Genomic DNA, 19,962 nt, shown 5'->3' on the forward strand with positions numbered 1-19,962 from the left:
CACTCACGCTCGCCTGACTCACTTCCTCTAGCTACCTAAGTGTAAGCCGGCTCCCTCATTGTCATGTCATAGCTACCTACCATCGTTTCCCGGTATCCGGTACGTATCTAGAGTCTTCCAGAGAAAGGTGAATAAATCCATGTTCAGGTAGTTTCCCGCATGTCCCTACAATACCAACACTGGCTGGCCCTGGCCTTGGCCCCCGATTTTTTCTCATCTTACCCCAGGACGGCCCCGAACCACGGTACAGAAGAACCCACAGCAGCACCGCCAACAACAACAGATTGATCGTGAGAGCACTACTGTCCCGTATCCATCCTCTCGCCGGCACTCCAGGTACCTCCTGCTGCGATCGTGGCAAAATACCTGACGTCGACGTCGGCGTCGTCTTGTAGCTTGGTCAAGTTGGGCATGATCTGGTCGTTGATGAGTTCCTCGCCCTTGGGATTGGGCTGGGAAGAAGCGGCCGAGCCTGACCCCTCAATATCGGCGAGTGTGCCCTCTGCAGGCAGGCGGCGGAGTGTGTCGATAAGCACGGAATATGATTTGGCGACGTTGAACCGGATGTTGGGGATTGGGTCGGTGACGAGGCGGTCCATCATGGGAAGCACGCTTTCCTGAATAATGTCAAATGTGACAACGGGGGCGAGCGTCTAATACACAAAACACAGTCAGTCATTCGTCAGTTTACAGCAAATGAGGACCAGAGTTCGCACATACCGTTATGGCAAAGCAGGTCGTCATCCGGTAAAGGTAGTTCTCTTGTTTGCTCATGGCGTCGACCTTGGGGATGATTGATTCTTTTGCCCACTCCACACCAAACACTTCTGTGAGTTTCTTGAGATTTTGTGTGGCAGCTTCTCTGATAGAGAAGACTGTATCGCCCAACCATCCCATGCACAAAGAGCTCAGTTGCTCATCAAAGAATTTCATGCCCAATTGCTTAGCAAGCAAAGGGATGTACTCGATGATAGCGAGGCGAACGCGCCATTGCTTGTCCTCCGCCAGCTGAACAATGGCTGGTAAGAGCGACTGTGAGAGTAGGTCGATGCCAATGACGTTGTTGACGAGCTCGAGTTTCGAGATGATGTGGAGGCGGACATCAGGGAATTCGTCCTTGAGCATCTGGAGAAACATAGGGAGCAGGTGCGAGATCGTTTCTTCCTTTCCAAGGATGGGGGCCAATCCGCTGAGCTGTGTTCCGAGAGCCGCTCGGACGTGCTGTGAAGGATCCGAAACAAGATCTTCTATGCTCGTCATAATCTCGTTGAGCAGAGTATCCCGGTCAAGCAGACCACAGAACCCGGGGATTTGGCTGGCAATAGCTGTTCTGACCTCTGCCTCGCTATCTTTCAACAGCTTTACAAACGCTGGAACTAGGTCGCGGGTAACAACCTCTTCATTGACTGCTTTGGCGATCTTTTCGAATTTCTCTGCGACCATATATCGAACTCTCCAGCTCTTATCTTCAAACAAACTCCTCAAAGCCGTCAATAAAACCCCGTGGCTAGGCTGCTGTTCTTTGGGAATGACCTCAGCAATGGAGATCAGGACTTCGACAGTAAGGAGCCTGACGCTGTCTTGGTCGTCGCTTGCAAGGTGTTGGAAGAGGGGAATCATTTCGTCAATGACTACGTCTGTAGGAACTTCTTTGATGAATTTGGCCAGGTGATTTGCTGCCTGTCGGCGGACCATAGGCGTCTCATCGTGGACGAGATGACCAAATTGGGTCCGAAGGCCTTGTTGTGAAGCTGCGCTGGCTTTTCGATAAGGGGTGACATACAGCCCAGTGGCCGAGACCTTCGAAGTGAACCAGTCGGCTTTAGAAAGTCGAATAGTAAGAGGAATAAAGTAATCTTCGACTTGCCGTTCCGACAATTGCTCACAGATCTTGTTAAGAGACTCTACGGCCTATTGAGGTCAGAATGGTGCCACCGTCATACATTATTCCTTTTCATACCTTGTCTCTGACCAGAGGTTCTTCGATTGCAGCCAGGTTCTCTAGGGGTGCCAATAGAACATGGCCGTATTCTGGTCCTCCGACGTATTCGATGAAGTTTCCAAGCTCTTCAGCCAATGCTGTCAAGACTTCATCCTCATCTTCAACAGAGTCTGGATCTAGGTCAGCGTCAAGGGTATCGATCGAAGAGCAGGGCACAGACCGTCCAAAAATGGTATCAACTCGTCTCGTGTTCTTTCGGGACCCAAAGCTAAAGCAATGGTTGAGAGTCTGTGGATCGCATTGAGTCGGAGGAGGACATCGTCGTGCTGTAACCACGTCAGTCTGGGCCAAAACATCGCGTCAGATGCAACCGCTTCGCACCTTCAGCTCATCGATCAGAACGGCAATTGGATAGAGCTCATCGCTGTTGTCTTGTCCCTCCATGTTCAGTGGCCTTCAAACGAGTCGTGTATCGCGTGATCCTCAAGTATCCCAACGATGGGGAGAGCGGTATTCGGGGGAACTCGCAGGACGGGGGTGTAGGCGGGAAACGTAGGAGAGGGAGCAAGGCTGATGTTCAAGATGAGGTTTCAGATGAGGATACAGTGCATTTCGCGCTGGGAGACTTGTCAGTCCGAGTAACCCCAAGCCAGGAGGGACAGTAGCCTTGTTGGCTGAAAGGCTGCGCGCTTCAACAACAGCGGGTTGGGCGACCATGGCAACATACCGGAAAAGGGCAATTATCGTGGAAGGGCCGAGCAGAGTGGCAGCAATTGAGGAGGCGAAGGCCTCGTGGAAGATGTCGTGTCGTGTTTCGGGCACACAGGCACTTGGGCAGAGTTGTTATGGGGGAATTTGCAAGGTGGAATAATCAGTCTGCCATTTGAGCTTCAGAAGCGTCATATCATTTGGGTGTCGAGCCAGCTGTGGCTTGACGCCCGCTTTCTACATGCCTTGCACTAATGTGGCGCTCGCCTCAGTGCCAAGCTTACAGAATGACTCTTTGGGAACTCGGCTTTTTGAGAGTGAAACAATTTTATGCCACACGGTGCACACGCCCAACGGACCGCTGAAGGCCCATCGAGTTCTGATTCTCACGACTACGGCGTCTCACAAAGCGAACGACAACTATCGCCGCCAGTCGCAGGGCAATACCCTGTTGAGCTCACCGCAACATGCCCACCATCTCCGTCGACAAGGCTGCCCTCTTCAAGGCACTGGGGAGAGATTACACGACCGAAGAGTTCGACGAGTTATGTTTCGACTTCGGTATCGAGCTGGACGAGGACACCTCGTTGACAGAACGACCGATCGTTGACGGCGTGCAAGAGCCGCCACAGCTGAAAATCGAAATCCCTGCCAACCGATATGACATGTTATGCTTCGAAGGTATCCAACTTATGCTGAACATCTTCAACCGGAAAGTCGAGGCACCCAAGTATGTGCTGAAGGCGCCGCCACAGGGAGAGCTGCAGACGATTACAGTCAAGAAAGACACGGCCAGAATACGGCCGTATGTCTCGGGAGCAGTTCTACGCAACATCAAATTCGACCAAGCACGATATGCCTCCTTCATTGACTTTCAAGACAAACTCCATCAGAACCTTGCCCGACAGAGAACCCTCGTATCCATCGGCACGCATGACCTGGACACCATCAAAGGCCCGTTCACATACGAAGCACTCCCCCCCAAGGATATCAAATTCGCTCCTCTCAACCAGACCACGGAAATGAACGGTGAGCAGCTGATGGATTTCTACGACAAAGACAAACATCTCGGCAAGTATCTGCACATTATTCGAGACTCCCCGGTCTATCCTGTCATCTACGACTCCAACCGCGACGTGTGCTCCTTGCCGCCTATTATCAACGGCAATCTCAGCAAAATCACTCTCGACACGAAAAATGTTTTCATCGAGGTCACAGCCACGGACAAGACGAAACTGGAGATCGTCGTCAATATAGTTGTAGCCATGTTCTCGCAATACACCGCGGAGCCGTTCACCGTCGAGCCTATACAAATTGTATCTGAGCACAACGGTGAGTCTAGACAGGTTCCCGACCTCACCCCTCGTGCGACACAAGCAGAGTTAGACTACATCAACGGCTGTAGCGGACTGTCTCTCAGCGCTCAAGACGTCTGCACGCTGCTCACCCGCATGAGTTACACGGCGCGCCCATCCAAGTCCAATCCGAACCTGATTGACGTCGACGTCCCCATTACCCGTGCCGATGTGCTCCATCAAGCCGACATCATGGAAGACGTCTGCATTGCGTACGGCTTCAACAAGCTGCCTCGCGCGTTCCCCAAGGTCGGCGCAACGGTTGCAGCTCCGCTCGCTGTCAACAAGTTGTCTGACATCCTCCGCCTCGAAGCCGCGATGGCAGGTTGGGCCGAGGTGCTACCCCTGATTCTGTGCTCACACAACGAGAACTTTGGCTGGCTGAACCGCAAGGACGATGGCAAGACGGCTGTGCGGCTGGCAAATCCCAAAACAGCAGAGTACCAAGTCGTCCGCACCACGCTGCTTCCCGGCCTGCTGAAGACGATCCGCGAAAACAAGCACCATTCTCTACCCATGAAGATCTTCGAGGTGTCGGATGTAGCGTTCAAGGACGAATCGCTGGAGCGCAAGTCCCGCAACGAGCGCCATTTCGCGGCCGCATGGTACGGCAAGACCTCCGGGTTCGAGGTGGTCCATGGCCTGCTGGACCGGGTGATGGCCATGCTGCAAACCGCCTTCATTACCCACGAGGAAGGCCTGGAAATCAAGAACGGGAACGCAAAGGGCATGCAGTACTGGATCGAGGAGCTGGACGACCCGACCTACTTTGCCGGCCACGGCGCAAGCATACATGCCAATATTGGAGGGAAGGATATTGTCATTGGCACTTTTGGCATTCTACACCCTACGGTGCTGGAGAAGTTTGAGCTCAAGTACCCGGTCAGTACGTTGGAGTTCAATGTGGAAGTCTTCCTATGAGCGATCTACCTGCCCACCGGACTTATGTGCAAGTGAGGAGGAGAAGCGTGGGATGAGCCTTTTGGACGTGGCATGACTTCAATGATCGTGGGTAACTGGCCGCTGTTTTTGAAAGAAAAAAGATTGAGCAGATGCAGTCTAAACGGTAGAGACGTAGGAACTTCCCTTAAAGCGGTGCACACTAGAGGACTTCGAAAATCGAAAATCGAGAATCAAGAGCGTATGCCTCTATGATTGATGTATTTCTCATCTCTTCATTGACGGATCAAAATCTGCATCATGGCATGTCTTGAACAAGTCAAGACACATACCCAGCCACATTCTTGAGGCATGACCAGCGGTGCATCTTTTTCCTTTTTCCCTTTCATTCACATGTTCACCGTGCGTGAGTTGGAAGGTATGCTAAACGAACACAAAAACAAACGCCTGGAAAAATCCCTTCCCACGCTTTATTCCTGAGCATACGTCTCCTCGGCACCTTCGCCGTTCTCTTGGGCCGCCCGAGCGTCTTGAGCGGCTTGCTGAGCAGCGAGAGCCTTGGCGCCGTAGTCCTGCGACATGGGCTGCACCACGGGCTGCTCCTCCTTGGGGTCGATGATGGTGACGGAGTCGGGGAGGGATTTCTGAGGGCCGGCCTTGCCTTCGGGGTCGCTGCCGCGCATGATCTTGACCTTGATACCCAGGACACCCTGTCTCAGCAGGACGTGGCGGGTGGCTGTGTCGATGAAGTCGTTCACCGGTTGGCCAGAGTGGATCATGAAACCGTCCTGTATTTAAGAAAGAGTTTGTCAGTAAAATCGAGATCGAGATGAGTCTTTCAAAACTGCGTAGGAAATGGAGTTTTGTTGCGTAAAGTTGAGTTGATTGTGAGGGACAAGCCTTACAGTGAACTTCATGCTCTTCGCACGGGCGGCACGAAGCTTGCCAGAGACGACGACCTCGCAACCCTTGGCACCGCTCTCCATGATGAATCGCAAAACACCGTAGCATGCTCTTCGCACGGCCAGGCCGTTCAACAGCTTGTATCGGAGGGATTCGCACTGCGCGACGGCAGAGAGACCACGGTTCTGGACCTTGGCGGCGTAGAGGGAGACGCTGTTCTCGGGGAACTTGAATCGCTTCTGGATGAGAGAGGTGAGCTCGCGGATTCGTCGACCCTGCTCGCCCAGGACTTCTTGGGTGTGTGTGGCTCGGATGACTGTGGTTGATTCATGTCAGAATTGATTCCTCTGGATTTTCACCAAATCGCCAATCTCAAGGGCTTCGGCACGTACTGATGTCGGTCACGGTGGGAGTGACTCGGACCTCGACGCCTGAGTATCCCTCCTCAGCCAGCTCGCGCTGGAAGAACTCGTTGAGCTCGGCATAGAAGACACCGTCGGCGACGAACTTGCGTCTCTTGGAAATGGCTCCTTGCTGGGTCGTCATGGTTGTGGCTTCGAGTGAGGAAGGAAGGAAGGGTGTTGGACGGTGTGCAAAATCGCAGTTTGTGCTGTCTTAATTTCCTTGTGAGGGGGAATGTGAATTTCGCTCGCCAAGAGATATTTTTCGTGGGAGACGGAGATCCAGCAAGATCACGTGATGACTCAGCTAGCCTGGTCGGTGCTGATTGGTTAGCCTCTCTAGCTAGAAATTCTCTCAGCACAGCTTGATCTGACGGTCGACATGGAGTAGGTAGAGGTTGAATGTTCGTGTTTCATGGCTCGACAAGGACTTTGTAGAATCTACACTGGTATGACTACTCCGCACCTAGTACCTAGATTCGATGTATCAGGCTCAGAGCTGCACACGTTGGAAACTACTTCTGTCGTGGAAAGGAAACACGCCTCCTGGGAGCTGCGAACCCGCGCACGACAATCCGCCCGTAGAGACGGCCTCGTCATCGGCACGTCCCTCAGCTTCTAGAAGCGAAATATTGAGGACCAGGTTGCATGAAACTGTAGGTAGGTGTTGCTTTGTCTGTGATGATACGGCAGGCATGGTGGCGCGCTCAATACTTTTCAATTTCCCGACTCAAACTTCTTCTCAGCCCTCGTCAAGAAAATCTCCCTGCAATATGCTATATTCGTTGACCACTTGCTTTTTGCAGTGTATGTTAACAAAGGAGGTACAACAATGGTCCCTTGTTCTCTTCCATAGGGTCGGCTCTCTCAGGTTTTGTGGATGGGACTGCGAGGGATGGAGTTCGGCTTATGCTGCTGCATTGTGAGTGACTGGCTCGTTCGTTCGTCTAGGGCATTGAACTCGGTCCTGTCGACGGACCTGTGTCTCCCTCTCATGTGGGTGGTGGTATTCCTGAGGACCTGTTCTGTGCATTGCCTCTCTCCAGGGCGTTTGGTCCTCGGTCCACGGACAGCGTAGTCTGCTGTGGTGTGATGGCGGAGGTGGTCGTTGGCTGTTTTTGGCTGACACCGATAAATTGAAACCTACGCGATATTCAACCTCGACAATAGGTGCTCGCACTTGCTGGCTCATGTCTCAGTCTCTGAGATGGTTCGACAGTCAGTCTTTCGCGGTTGGCGATGATGACATGTTTGCTCAATGCTCCTTTAGCAGAGGTATAGGGACCGAGGAGGAAGGCAAGGAGGAAGAGGATGGCAGTACGCTGCTCAACTGCACAAATATTGGAATGTGTGTACCAGCCTAGGCGAGGTTTGTGAATATGTGTGCCGCCATCTTTTCCAGCTTCGCAGGCGGTCATTCAGCAGAAGCTTGCCGTCACTCTGTGTCCGCCACGAACAGCTAATATCGTGTAGACATAGCGGGTTCCGGAATTCTGGCCATATCATTAACTGCCGGTGGTACTGGTGAGCTCTCGCTGAGGGACTTGAGGACAACAAACTGAACAACAAACTGGGCGGCTTGAGCTCGGGAGCAGCACTGAACTCCCCTCGCTTCACTTTATTTGCTACACTGTTTGCAAACGTCCTGCTTCCCTCCTGACCAAGCACAGGTTCGTTCAAGACTTGTCCATCTCTCACTTTCACATTGCAAGCCGGTGACCAAAACAAAGCTCTGATCTGGAGAGTCTTGCGTGGGTGCTTTGCGTCCTCACTGCCTCCCATAAATTCCTCTTCTTCCCCCTCCATTCTTTCATTCTTTCTTATCCTTTCTCATCCTTCCACATCTCTCTCTGCGCCTCTCTCAATTCCTGTCTCTTCCACTAACTAACTTTCTCCCAAATCTTGGGTTTTGTTGCTGACCCATCGCTTCAGCAATGTCTACCTGGGACACCCCCGAAAATCCGCCCCCTGCGGCGAACAGTCACAGTGGTACGTCGTATTACGTCTCTCACGTCCGGACCTTTTCTCTCACTCGCTATTTGGCGGATTCGGGATGTGGGACTACATGCCTCTTCTCCCATCCGTGACATTAAACTGCCTTATCAGCTTAATGTCTGCCCTGCCTCATCTCGTCAACTTTCTTGAGTCCACCTGATTGAACTGACAAATCCCCGTAGAAAGCCACGCCAATGGTACTTTCGACACCGGAGCGATGCAAGCTGCCATCGTGGATGCCGATGCAAGCAATAGCGCTGCACAAGCCGGCCGTGTCGATCCTGAAAACTCTCGCCGTGCCCGCGAACTCGGTTGGGTCGAGCCACAGTCCTTCGACTATGGTGCCCGTGCCCCTACTACTGTTCTTCACGCAGAAGAGCCCGTCGACGAGGAGAATGGTGATGAAATGGTTAGCAGACATCAGAGCAGCACTTGGGCGCATGATGCAGCCAAGTACGAGTGGGACGCCGAATACGGTGACGTTGGACCGAGAAATGAGAAGCTTGAGGCAGAATTGTTTCGTGCCGACTTTCACAATCGTGCTGGTGAAAAATTCAAGAAGTGAGACCTTTTCTTCATCGAGTGCTTATGCATAAAACTGACCTCGATCCAGCCTCATCACAGTCAAGGTCATCGTCGAGTCCAAGACCCGGGTCGAACCCATCCAAGACGTGAGTGCCTCCTATAGCCCGAGCTTCCATCCAACTGACCAGCCATGCAGTTCAAGAGCGCCGGACTGCATCCCGTCATGTTGGAGAACGTTGAACTCTGTGGCTACGAATTCGCTACCCCCATCCAAGCATACGCAATTCCTGCTGTCATCACCGGTCATGACATGATTGGTGTTGCCCAAACTGGTAAGCGTGGCATGTTGTGACACATAACCATAGTTGACTCTGTTCAAGGTTCTGGCAAGACCGCTGCGTTCTTGGTTCCATGTATCTCCCAACTCATGGGAAAGGTCAAGAAGCTTGCTGCGCCTCGTCCCAATTTGGCTGTGGGCTTCGACCCTGCTCGTGATCGTGTTCGCGCCGAGCCCCTGATCCTTGTTGTGGCACCGACTCGTGAGCTTTGCTGCCAGATCTTCGACGAAGCTCGTCGTCTCTGTTATCGTTCCATGATGCGGCCCTGTGTTGCTTACGGCGGTGCTCCCATCCGTGACCAGGTTGCTCAATTGGCTCGAGGTTGTGATCTTCTGGTTGCGACTCCTGGGAGACTGCTCGATTACATGAGTCGACCCGACATCCTTTCTCTGTCCCGCGTTCGGTATACCATCATCGATGAAGCTGATCAGATGCTTCACTCCGACTGGGAGGAGGATATGGCCAAGATCATGGGTGGAGGTGGTATGTATTACTCGCGTTCAAGATGCTGTTTTGTTTCTAATGCCGCTTCCAGACGCCAATGAGGATGGTGATCACCGGTATCTCTTGTTCTCCGCGACCTTCCCCAAGCGTCTGCAGAGATTGGCGGCCAAGTTCTTGGACACTGATCATATTCACGTCAGTATCGGTCGTACTGGTTCAACTCACGCAAACGTCAAGCAGCAGGTACGTCTGATTTAATCCGAAGTCCCAGCCCCTTCGCTTACGTTTTTCTAGGTCCTATGGGCGGACCAGGACAAGAAGATGAGAGCTCTCTATGACTTACTCATCTCAATGCCTCCCTCTCGTACTCTCGTCTTTGTGCGATTCAAGAAGACTGCAGACTTCGTCGATGATTACCTTTTCAACCTGGGATTGCCGTCAACCTCAATTCATTCCGACCGTACTCAGATTGAACGTGAAGATGCCATGTGAGTATAACAAATTGTAAGGATAAGAAGATACTGATCAAACTAGTCGTTCGTTCAAGGCCGGACAGTCCCCAATCCTCGTCGCTACTGGTGTTTCTGCTCGTGGTCTCGACATTCGGTATGTCTGGCAATGCTCCTTGAGAAAATTACACTATTGATGCCTAGAATTTAGTAATGTCATGCATGTCATCAACTTCGATTTGCCATCTGCAGAGCATGATGGTCAGAACGAGTACATTCATCGCATCGGTAAGGAAGTCGATACTGAATTAACCATCGACTGACAAGAGACGTAGGTCGAACTGCTCGTATCGGGAACGAGGGTCTTGCTACTTCATTCTACAACGAGAGAGATGAGCCGATGGGTGAATTTCTCACCAAGATCCTCATGGAAACCAACCAAGAAGTGCCCGACTTTCTTCAACACTTCAAACCAGAAGATGGTGTTCTCAACTTCGACGAAGACGACGAGGAAGAAGACCAAGACACGATGACCACTGACGGCGGTGCGAGCGGTGGTGCTTGGGGCTCTGGTGGAGATTCTGGCAATGCTGGCAATGTTGGAGGCGCTGACGCGGACAATACTGCTGCTGATAGCTGGGGCACTGGCGGTGATGATGGTGCTTCTGGCAATCGTGGTGGTTGGTGAGCTGCCGACTTTGTCATGTGGTTGACGGAGTTGATGATCAGCTTTCTCAACACCATCGAGCAGTGCCGTTCGTTGCCGCGTCGGGCTTCACGCATTCTCGTATTACAGTGATGCATCTTCTGCTCACTGGTGCACAAACTTTCGGGAGAGACTAGGTTTATTTTATGCTCATAGGGGCCAGACGAGGACGGCGGACGGGGATGACTTCGCCAGAAGGTGTTGCTCGTTCTCTAAGCCGAGAACCTCCGCCTGGCTCTTGAATTTTTGTCTATTCCAGGGCATTCTTGACTGGCCATACTTCAGCTTTCGATATGGATCAGAAGGAAGATGCCAAATAGAGGAAAAATGCAAACATTTGCACAAGCACTGATGTAATGCTCTTGAAGCAGTTTCTTGCACCACTGAGAGTAGGTTGATATAGGGTCGACCATAACTTGCCCTGCCCGGGTTGGAAGGGCACACCTGGCATCGTCTCGCACAGGCCGAGATGCATGGCCTAAACGCAACTTGGTATGCAGTTGCGGCGGTTTATTGCTGACGATCGAACTAGTCAGAAACCGAGGCGATAATCCCTGCCTAAGGTAGACCCAAAGCAAGGTGTATCTCCGATGTACTCGTATCCGTACAAATCATGCTCAGCATTCACGGACATGGTCTCGTGACAACTGTCGTATCTCCTTTCACGTCATAGGACAACAAGGCGAAGCCGAGGGTGCCATTTGCCGGGGTAAGACGACCAGGGGACTGCAAAACGAGCCCTGTTTAGGTTATTCCATGCAGAAGGGTTGCTCTGGATCATCAGCTATCCGAGCCGAGACTAGAGTCACAGATTGCAACGTGCCATGTCGAGATAACAAAGCAAAACTTTGCTCGATAGGTGATGGTCTTATCTCGGGGCTGACGATAATCGACCATGACAATACCGTAGCGAAGATTCTATCACATTGAACTCCACGAGTACCAGGATGCGCTTCAAGCCTCTAACAAGACTAGGTCACCTCGTGGGCCGTGGCGTCTGCGACCCGCCTGCAAGGAAAAATGATCCCTGCCATCATGTATCATGTTGGAATCGCCCTGGTCGCAATCCTGGCGGAGCTGTAGGGTCACTGAAAAACTCTTCCCGGAGGATCCTACAAGGGCTTTGCATGAACGGGCTGGCACCCCCCCCCCCCCCCTGTTATGGGCATTTATGCTAGGAAATCATCAATGTAGAGCATAACAGGGGGGGGGGGGTGCCAGCCCGTTCATGCAATTGTACAGGCTCTCTGGGGTACGAGTAGGGATGCCCTTACGAGATGCTCCGTACTCCGGACAGTGATTGCCTGCTCAGCGATTTCAAGCTTTGGCAGCCTCAGCTAAGGCGAGATACCTGGAGCTTGGACAGGCCTTGGAGGGCCTATTACGGGCTACTAGGGCCTCTGGGCGGGTGGAATAGTGGGCTCGGGACGCCTATTAGAGGCTGAGGGCCCGCACTTGGAGCTGGTTCGTGCACTAACCTTTTGCCAAGCATAATTGCTTGTCTCCCCTGTGCTGGAGTTTGACTGTACATCAATCCCACCCGCCAATACCAGCCACAGGAGAGTTGCACCAACTCCCTCGACTGTCGTCCGTATCGTCGACCCATCACTGGCCACACTCCTCGGTTCTCATCTCTTGCTGGCCAATGCTCATCCATACTAGGCGTTCGTGTCCCCTCCTTCAAGGCCACGCCACGCTTGCCGACATCATGGGCCCATGACTGCAATGGGTTCCGCCGCTCCATTCATGGCATGCTGGGAGTCGCCGCGAACTCAGATCCATAGCATCGAGGAAAAAGGTACTCGGTAGGGCGAATGCGACGGCTTTAGGTTAGGCGAATTCCTCTGGCAAAAAACCCTACATTTATCTTGCAGTTCCAACGCACTTCCCTCCCCTCCTGCGCAGTGTTTTGTATATTACCAGGCAAACGGACGCAGCTTGAACTGGTCCATCCCTGCAATCATTCCTCCTACTACCGATTGGCTTCACATGCCGATTCACGAGCAAGACGGAACGCAGTCTTTCTATTGTGCCTGTATCAAACGGGTCGTTCGATATCGCAAGTGGCGTTAAACACTGCTTCTCCCCTTTCCTACTTCGACGACGAAGCCTGAACATACAGAAAACATGGCGATGAACGTTGAGACAACTACCGGTCCTCTCAATGAGACCGAGCTCCGCAGGCACAGCGTTGGCATGTTGGAGATCCAAGATGCTCATGGAAGAAGAAGAACGGTCCAGTTGGACGAGCTCAGCGCAGCCGATCGCGCTCTGGCGGAACAATTTGGCTACAAACCAGTGCGTCAAGACCATGTGCAGAGCATTATTCTCTCTGGGATCTAACCGCTTTCCAGGTCTTCAAGCGTGAATTCGGCTATCTTTCGACCTTCTCCTTCGCTGTCAGTATTTCGGGGCTGTTCGCGACTACTGCCACCACCTTCGTATATCCGCTCGAAGCTGGTGGTTCGGCATCAGCAGTATGGTGCTGGTTGATCTCTGGGGCTGGTTGCATGTGCATTGCGTGCTCCGTTGCCGAACTGGTGTCTGCCTATCCGACATGCGGTGGCCTGTACTACACCGTCTCGCGACTGGCGCCGTCCGAATGGGTACCATCTATCTCCTGGGTCACTGGCTGGATCAATCTACTGGGACAGGTCGCTGGAGTAGCTTCTTCCGAGTACGGCTCCGCTCAGCTGCTCCTCGCTGCTGTGTCCATAGGCCGTGATTTCAACTGGTTCCCCACGACCAACCAGACTGTCGGTGTCATGGCTGCTTTGACTGTTCTGTGTGGCCTTGTGAACTCACTCTCGACCTACTGGATGGAAAAAATGACAAAGACTTATGTTATTTTCCACTTTGCCGTTCTCATCTCTTGTGCTATCGCTCTTCTGGCCAAAACCGAGAACAAGCACGACGCCAGCTATGTGTTTACCCATGTCGAAGGTGATGCCGGTTGGACTCCGATAGGTTTCTCCTTCTTGTTCGGCTTCCTATCAGTCTCATGGACCATGACGGATTACGATGCGACTGCGCACATTACTGAAGAGTAGGTCTTGAGCCCGAGTGCATCAGACATAACTGACTAGCGTTAGAATCTCACAACCCGAGATCAAAGCACCCTGGGCCATCTCGCTAGCCATGGCCTGTACCTACGTCCTCGGATGGTTGTTCAACATCGTGCTTTGCTTCTGTATGGGCGATCCGGCGGAAATCCTGGCCTCTCCGATTGTTCAACCTGTCGCTCAGATCTTCTACAACTCCCTTGGTAAGGGAGCCGGCATTTTCTTCACCGTCTCCGCCTTCATCATCCTGCAGTTCGTCTGCTTTACGGCGACACAGGCATTGGCGCGGACAGTGTTTGCCTATTCCCGTGATAAGCTAATCCCCATGTCGTGGGTGTGGACCAAGATCAATCCCCTCACGCAGACCCCATTGTATGCGGTTTGGATCAGTGTCTTCTGGTGTATCGCCATCAATCTGATTGCCCTTGGGTCTTACATCGCGATCGCAGGTGTGTTCAACGTATGTGCGATTGCTCTCGACTGGTCGTACGTCATTCCCATCGTTTGCAAACTGGCATTCGGTAAATTCAAACCCGGACCCTGGCACATGGGTAGGTTTTCGCCATACGTCAATGCTTGGGCTTGCATCTGGACGTTCTTCGTCTCAATTATCTTCATTCTTCCGACCATACGACCCGTCACGGCTCAGAACATGAACTACGCCATTGTATTCTTGGCCTTCATCTTGCTCTGCGCCGCGGTATTCTGGTACCTTGGTGGCAAGCGATATTACACTGGACCTTTGATTGAGGCAGAAATTCAAGAAGGAGAGATTGCTTCACCTTCTCTGTCTGGGGACGAGAAGAAGGAAGCGAAAAGTGGAACTCCCGATGCTGTCGCATAACTGTTGTGCAACTTGCATCAAGAACGCGGCTCGCTAAAAAGCGAAACATAGTCGAGGTATCTGTGGAGGTGAAAGTATTGCTTGGATTGTCATCTATGCTGTTAATTTTGTGGAAGTTCCCGGGTTCATTTGGATGGCAAGGTATACGTCCGCTTTTGCGGGACCGTCTTGAGCTATGTGTCTTTGGTATAATGACGACCTCTATATTCAATGTATCTTGCTTCATTGTCGACTCATAACTGTCCAGCATGTCGCACCTTCAAACGAACGCGAAGAATGATCAGTATCCGTGGTCTGGAGGCCTTGAATTTCCTGTCTATCACTTCTTTCAAACTCTTTTTGGGTTTGTCGCCATCGGGATCACGATACGGTTTCGTGAATACGATGGCTACTAATGAAGACAACTGAGAGTTCGGATCTGCTACAAAGGGCTGCCAATTGCGTGGAATACTCGCCTACAGTTGCATTGAACCGAACCGGACCGAAGTGACAAGACAGGCGCCCGCCACACAAGCTGATCGGATGACCGACTGCGATTGCCGGCTTCAGTGTGTATTCAGTCTCGGGAGCTTTCTTCTGCATGGGCTTCGTCCACAAGGCTTGATCGAAAGTGCAAGGTACTCGCGGCTGAAATGAAGTCAAGCCTGTAGATCTCTGGTCGCCCTGTTCCTTAGGCCTCCATTGCACGCTTGAGGTCCAAGGATATACGTTCAGAGGGTCGGGAATGACTTGAGTACTAAGTCCCCACTGCTTTCTGAGCTGAGCGCAGGAATTGCAGGGGATGCGAGGCGCTCAGATCGTACAGGAGCAAAACCTACTTGAAAGGCCCGTCCTCACACGTCGATCCTTGCTCATCTCTCACAGTCTCGACCGAACGCCGAATGTTTTTGATTCCTGAAGCACGATTCCCGCACAGCGAGTCCCGATAAGGTAAGCATTGACCTGGGTGTGGTTACACGTCAAGATCGGACACACACTCATGTCGGCCACTCTCAAGCCCCGAATCGCTTCGACCTCGAACCGACTGTTGACCACGTGTCCGGAGTCGCCTTTCCGTCCCATGACGCAGCTTCCCATGCTGTGGAAGCCTTGGGTCAGATTTTCTCGGATGAAGTGCTCCAGGTCAGCTTCTGTGTCACCACCCGGTGCCAGCAGTGGCTCTTTGATGATGCTGCTGAGTGCCTCTGTACGCGCAAGCGACTGAATCTCTCTGACGGTCTCGATAGCGACACGTCTGTCCAGAGGGTGCGTTAGATATCGTGGGTTGATCATGGGCTGGTCATATGGATTTCCGCTGCGCAGACGCAGCTCCCCTTCACTCAGACAATTTTGATTGAGCCCTTCAATGACCAGAACACTGGCATCTGATGGGCAGGGCCCTGTGTAGAACAAAGGCCCAGAATGCATCCAGATCTCAGTACTCGGCCTCGCAGGTGTTTCCAGGAATTCTCGGATGGCCGTGTCAGTATTTTGGTACTCCGGTGACGACCATATCCGTGGTAATCGAGGGAAAATCAGTGCGGCGCTGGCACCAAAGACAGCCATTGGCCCCGTCTTGTGATTGGTATACTCGTCCTGCGCGACCTTGAGCTGCTCTGGGGAGGTCAAGAGCTGGTTATGTCCTGCTACCTCAGGAGATATGACGTACTCGCATGCGAACGCGCTGTGATCTCGAATTCTTCGCCCAACTTGAGGTACGTGGACGACGGTTGGTATTTCCAGTGCTTCCAGCTCGCTCCGAGGACCTATCCCAGACAAAAGCAGCAGTTGCGCAGACTGGAAAGTGCCTGCAGTCAAGATCACTTCTCGTCTTGCGCCGACATACGCAGGACGCGCTGGGGATGATTCAGAACATTCTGCTGGGTTGGACGTCACGAGTTCCACACCTGCAGCTGTTTGGTCGTCAAAGACGACGCGAGAGCAGAGAGCGTTGTTGATGATTGTCAGATTGGGAAGACGTTGTCGCTCGCCGGCGTTCAAAAAAGCATTCGCACTTGTCACACGAACACCGTCGTTCACGCTGAACTGAGCCACTGCGAATCCGATGGGGTTTCCGTCGTTGTGGTCCGCATTGAGGACGTGGCCAGCCTGTTCGGATGCTCGCAAGCACGGGTCTATCAGATCCTGCCAGACTGCGCCGTACTGGACAGCAATGGGGCCACCTTTGCCATGTGCTCCAGGCGTAGGGCTCGCATACCTCTCCATGCCCTCTGGACAGCTTGGACGAAAGTCCTCCAGCCCGTTGAGGACATTCTTGACATTTTCCCATCGCCACCACGGATCGTCGACCAAGTCGGACCACTCGTCAAAGTCGGCAGCAGGGCCCTTGACCCAAGCCATGAAGTTGTTTGCCGAGCAACCTCCCAGGCCTCGTCCGCGAGGATACACTATCTCGCGGTTTCCGAGTTCATCTTGCGGCGTCGTTCGGTAAAGCCAGTTACCAGCTTCGCTCCCGAATTTCGGTTTCGTCAATCCTGGGACAAGGTTGTCTGGATCTTCCGAGTCATCGGGCCCAGCCTCCACTATCAAGACGGTACAGTCCGGTAGCTCTGATGCTATTTTCGACGCGACAAGACACCCGGAAGTACCACCTGAGAGTTCTCAGACTTGGATTGTTCTATTAAACAGGGGAAGACCAGCCTTACCACCAACTACGATATAGTCGAACTTTTGGCCGTCTAACGATTCAATCTTCGCCATCGCTGAGAGGAGTCGCAACGAACGTTCTTCGGATTTCAACCGCGTATCGTGTTGCCCTGGGACGTTGTAGCCGTTATCTTTTCTGCCCTTGGTCTCTGTCTCGCCTACGCGAAGCGCGTCACACTCTTCGACAATTGAGTACCTCGTTCCGGGAAAGCGGCTGATAGTGCGCGGTGTGTACAGAGTCTATAGAAACCTGTATAGCATGAATCCAAAGCTACGATTCTACAAGAGTCGTCCAAATCCGCGCAACGATCTAACTATCGCTTATCTGCGCTTTACTCTGCCAGGTGGGGTGGGTCACCTCCACTTTCAGATCTGCTGCACCGAGTACGGGATACTGGACCGGAATCATGACGGATGACATGGATATAATAAAGGAGCATACGTGAACTGGGCGGCAGCCAAAGCCCCTTGCCAAGCAGGGAAAGGGAACCTTGGTTATGTGTAATACCTTTTTTCTTGACGTCCTATCGCACAATAGGGGTGGATCCAGATTTGACCACGTCTTGCACGGAGTGGACGAACGGGGTAAGTTTACTACGGATAATGATGACGCGAAGGCCATTTTTCCTGAATGTCTACCGTCTGTCGCGGTGTGAGGATGTGGCCCATGGAGGTCGGTGGCCGCTGTGTGCACAACGGGGATCTCCCGTACCACTTTGTACTGATGGAAGAAGGGTGGAGGAGGCCAGCACACAGTGGGGAGGGGCGCGTCGGGGTAACCAAAGTTGTCCTCGAAGTTTGAACAATGCTTATCATTATAGCTAATCTAGAGTGTCTCCCTTGGGTATCCTGATCTGTCCACGGTAGTGGAGCAAGCTTCGACAGAACCAAGAAAAACACTTGAGCCTCTCTGATTACGAAATATCTATCCTGCAGCAGAGCTGGTGGTGACCGGATCAGAAGCCAATAGCAGGCCCCAGGGTCAGGGCAACCGGAAAATATGCCTACAACTTACAAGGCTAGCTGAGGCAGGGAGTCAACGGCTAACGGCTATCTGGACTCTCTGGGACATCTTTCAGGGGCCATTAAATTCTATGGCAGAGCCTAGGTACCTTTGTATGTCCAGTATTAGGGGTTTTACCCAACCACTCTCCTAGACGGAACTAACACCACTCCTCTCCCTTACCATTGCCATTCGCTCCACTATTCCTACTTACGAGCAGCGTCTCGGTACATACATCCAACTTCAATGCAGCAGCTGCCTGGACCCTTGCTTCGCTAAAGACGTACTCGGACTAAAGCTGAACAGCAAACATTGCTAAAATAGCCGCTCCACAAGCCAGCAATCCGAGTTGGGAGGCCCCGAGTTCCACCGCGCCGCCAGTGTACGCCGAAGGAGAGGCTACTCCGGTCGACGCCACTGTGGTAGCAGTTGCGCTCGATGTCCCTGTCGGTAGACTGGAAGAAGAAGAAGAGTTTGAAGAGCACTTCAAGCCCGCATCTGCCGGCCATGGCTCGCCGGGTGTCCACAACAAGATATCTTGAATCAAGTCGGCGAGACTGACATTGGAGAACGTCGGGGCGATCTCGACTGCTTGCTGGGGTGCCGGGGACTTTTTGCTTGTGTCGAGATATGTGTCGCCCGTTGCGTTCGCCTCGACGGCGTAACCCTGCTCGGTCGTCTGGTTGTAGATGTACCAGTCCCCGAGCCCGCGGCCGACGTACAACATTGCCGTCGGGTCCCAGGACTTGTACGTTTTGTTGTAGCCGACGGAAATGTTCCAGGTGAATGCGACAGGATCGGTCGAAACGTCAAGGTCTGTCGTGAGTTTGGCGCAGCAGTGCGTGTCGCTGCCAATGGAGCCGGGGACGAAGGTAATGGTGTTGGGCCACACGGACAGGACGTACTCGGCGTAGGTTCCGTTGACGTGGTCGAGATTGTACGAGGGGGCAGTTGGATCGGCCTGCAATACGTATGAACGTACGATTGTCAGAAAGACCTACTTCTACCGTAGCCACAGTACTTGAACTCATCGGGATGTGGTATATCTTGGTTCCACTCATTCAGTTGGCACGTACCTGTAAGACCAGCTCCACCACCTTCTGCTTCGCCAGCTCCAGCCCAGACAGCGGTGAGAGAGCATCCGGTCCTGACATCAGGAGGTCGTATATGTTGTCCAAGAAGCCAATCATGGCGATGGTCACACTGCTGTCTGCTGATTCAGAGAGAAGCTTCCGGTACAAGGGGACAGGGTCGGTGGTGTTCCATCCCGTGTGGATTGCTTCCGAAAAGTGCTCGACAAGCGGGATAACGTAATCCGGGTAGTTTGAATACTCCCAGTCGCCAGTGGAATCGTTCAACGGTTTTTTGATTGCAATGGGAATGTCGCCGTGGCCGTAAAAGGTGTTGAAGGCGTCGATGGCCGGTGGAGCATATTCCGAGTGGATGGACGAAACGATCCCGATGATATCGACTTCTCCCCATGACATGAATGCATTGGCCATCCCAATCGCGTTCGGGCTTTTTGGACGTCCCTGTCAGCCAATCCTATTCGCGACAGAAAGAGAACAGACGGAGGAAGCAGAGGAGGACTCAACTCGTCCGAGAAGGCATAGAAGTCGGTCTCGATGATGATCTTCTTGGGGCCGCAAGCTGCTTCTGCCGCCATGACCCCCCAGTTGGCACCCAACAGGAGGGCAGTAACTGTGACGACTGCCAGTTTGGGCATGTTGTCGCGTGCTCG

General features: G+C 52.7%; 7 protein-coding genes across 7 annotated transcripts; 3 read left to right on the forward strand and 4 right to left on the reverse strand.

Annotated features, from left to right (window-relative positions):
• Positions 1–299: 299 nt before the first annotated feature.
• Positions 300–2,386, reverse strand: PV08_06100 (uncharacterized protein; the record flags this gene model as incomplete). Its single annotated transcript, XM_016380438.1, has 5 exons — positions 300–653; positions 721–1,911; positions 1,961–2,112; positions 2,163–2,268; positions 2,324–2,386. 5 exons carry the CDS (start codon positions 2,384–2,386, stop codon positions 300–302), a joined length of 1,866 nt encoding a protein of 621 aa, XP_016236265.1.
• Positions 2,387–3,117: 731 nt separating this feature from the next.
• On the forward strand, positions 3,118–4,926 carry PV08_06101 (phenylalanine-tRNA ligase, beta subunit; the record flags this gene model as incomplete). Its single annotated transcript, XM_016380439.1, has 1 exon — positions 3,118–4,926. One exon carries the CDS (start codon positions 3,118–3,120, stop codon positions 4,924–4,926), a length of 1,809 nt encoding a protein of 602 aa, XP_016236266.1.
• A 449-nt stretch (positions 4,927–5,375) lies between these two features.
• On the reverse strand, positions 5,376–6,354 carry PV08_06102 (40S ribosomal protein S3; the record flags this gene model as incomplete). Its single annotated transcript, XM_016380440.1, has 3 exons — positions 5,376–5,693; positions 5,811–6,124; positions 6,201–6,354. 3 exons carry the CDS (start codon positions 6,352–6,354, stop codon positions 5,376–5,378), a joined length of 786 nt encoding a protein of 261 aa, XP_016236267.1.
• A 1,789-nt stretch (positions 6,355–8,143) lies between these two features.
• Positions 8,144–10,648, forward strand: PV08_06103 (uncharacterized protein; the record flags this gene model as incomplete). The annotated part of the gene is made up of 10 exons (XM_016380441.1): positions 8,144–8,198; positions 8,387–8,765; positions 8,818–8,875; positions 8,926–9,061; positions 9,110–9,550; positions 9,603–9,754; positions 9,806–9,999; positions 10,046–10,117; positions 10,172–10,248; positions 10,296–10,648. 10 exons carry the CDS (start codon positions 8,144–8,146, stop codon positions 10,646–10,648), a joined length of 1,917 nt encoding a protein of 638 aa, XP_016236268.1.
• Positions 10,649–12,793: 2,145 nt separating this feature from the next.
• On the forward strand, positions 12,794–14,572 carry PV08_06104 (uncharacterized protein; the record flags this gene model as incomplete). Its single annotated transcript, XM_016380442.1, has 3 exons — positions 12,794–12,964; positions 13,021–13,712; positions 13,759–14,572. 3 exons carry the CDS (start codon positions 12,794–12,796, stop codon positions 14,570–14,572), a joined length of 1,677 nt encoding a protein of 558 aa, XP_016236269.1.
• Positions 14,573–15,430: 858 nt separating this feature from the next.
• On the reverse strand, positions 15,431–17,272 carry PV08_06105 (uncharacterized protein; the record flags this gene model as incomplete). The annotated part of the gene is made up of 2 exons (XM_016380443.1): positions 15,431–17,163; positions 17,218–17,272. The coding sequence occupies 2 exons, from the start codon at positions 17,270–17,272 to the stop codon at positions 15,431–15,433; spliced, it is 1,788 nt and encodes a 595-aa protein (XP_016236270.1).
• Positions 17,273–18,513: 1,241 nt separating this feature from the next.
• On the reverse strand, positions 18,514–19,947 carry PV08_06106 (uncharacterized protein; the record flags this gene model as incomplete). Its single annotated transcript, XM_016380444.1, has 3 exons — positions 18,514–19,182; positions 19,298–19,739; positions 19,793–19,947. 3 exons carry the CDS (start codon positions 19,945–19,947, stop codon positions 18,514–18,516), a joined length of 1,266 nt encoding a protein of 421 aa, XP_016236271.1.
• Positions 19,948–19,962: the final 15 nt, after the last annotated feature.

This window comes from Exophiala spinifera, assembly GCF_000836115.1.
Source record: "Exophiala spinifera strain CBS 89968 unplaced genomic scaffold supercont1.4, whole genome shotgun sequence".
Classification (NCBI taxonomy): Eukaryota; Fungi; Ascomycota; class Eurotiomycetes; order Chaetothyriales; family Herpotrichiellaceae; genus Exophiala; species Exophiala spinifera.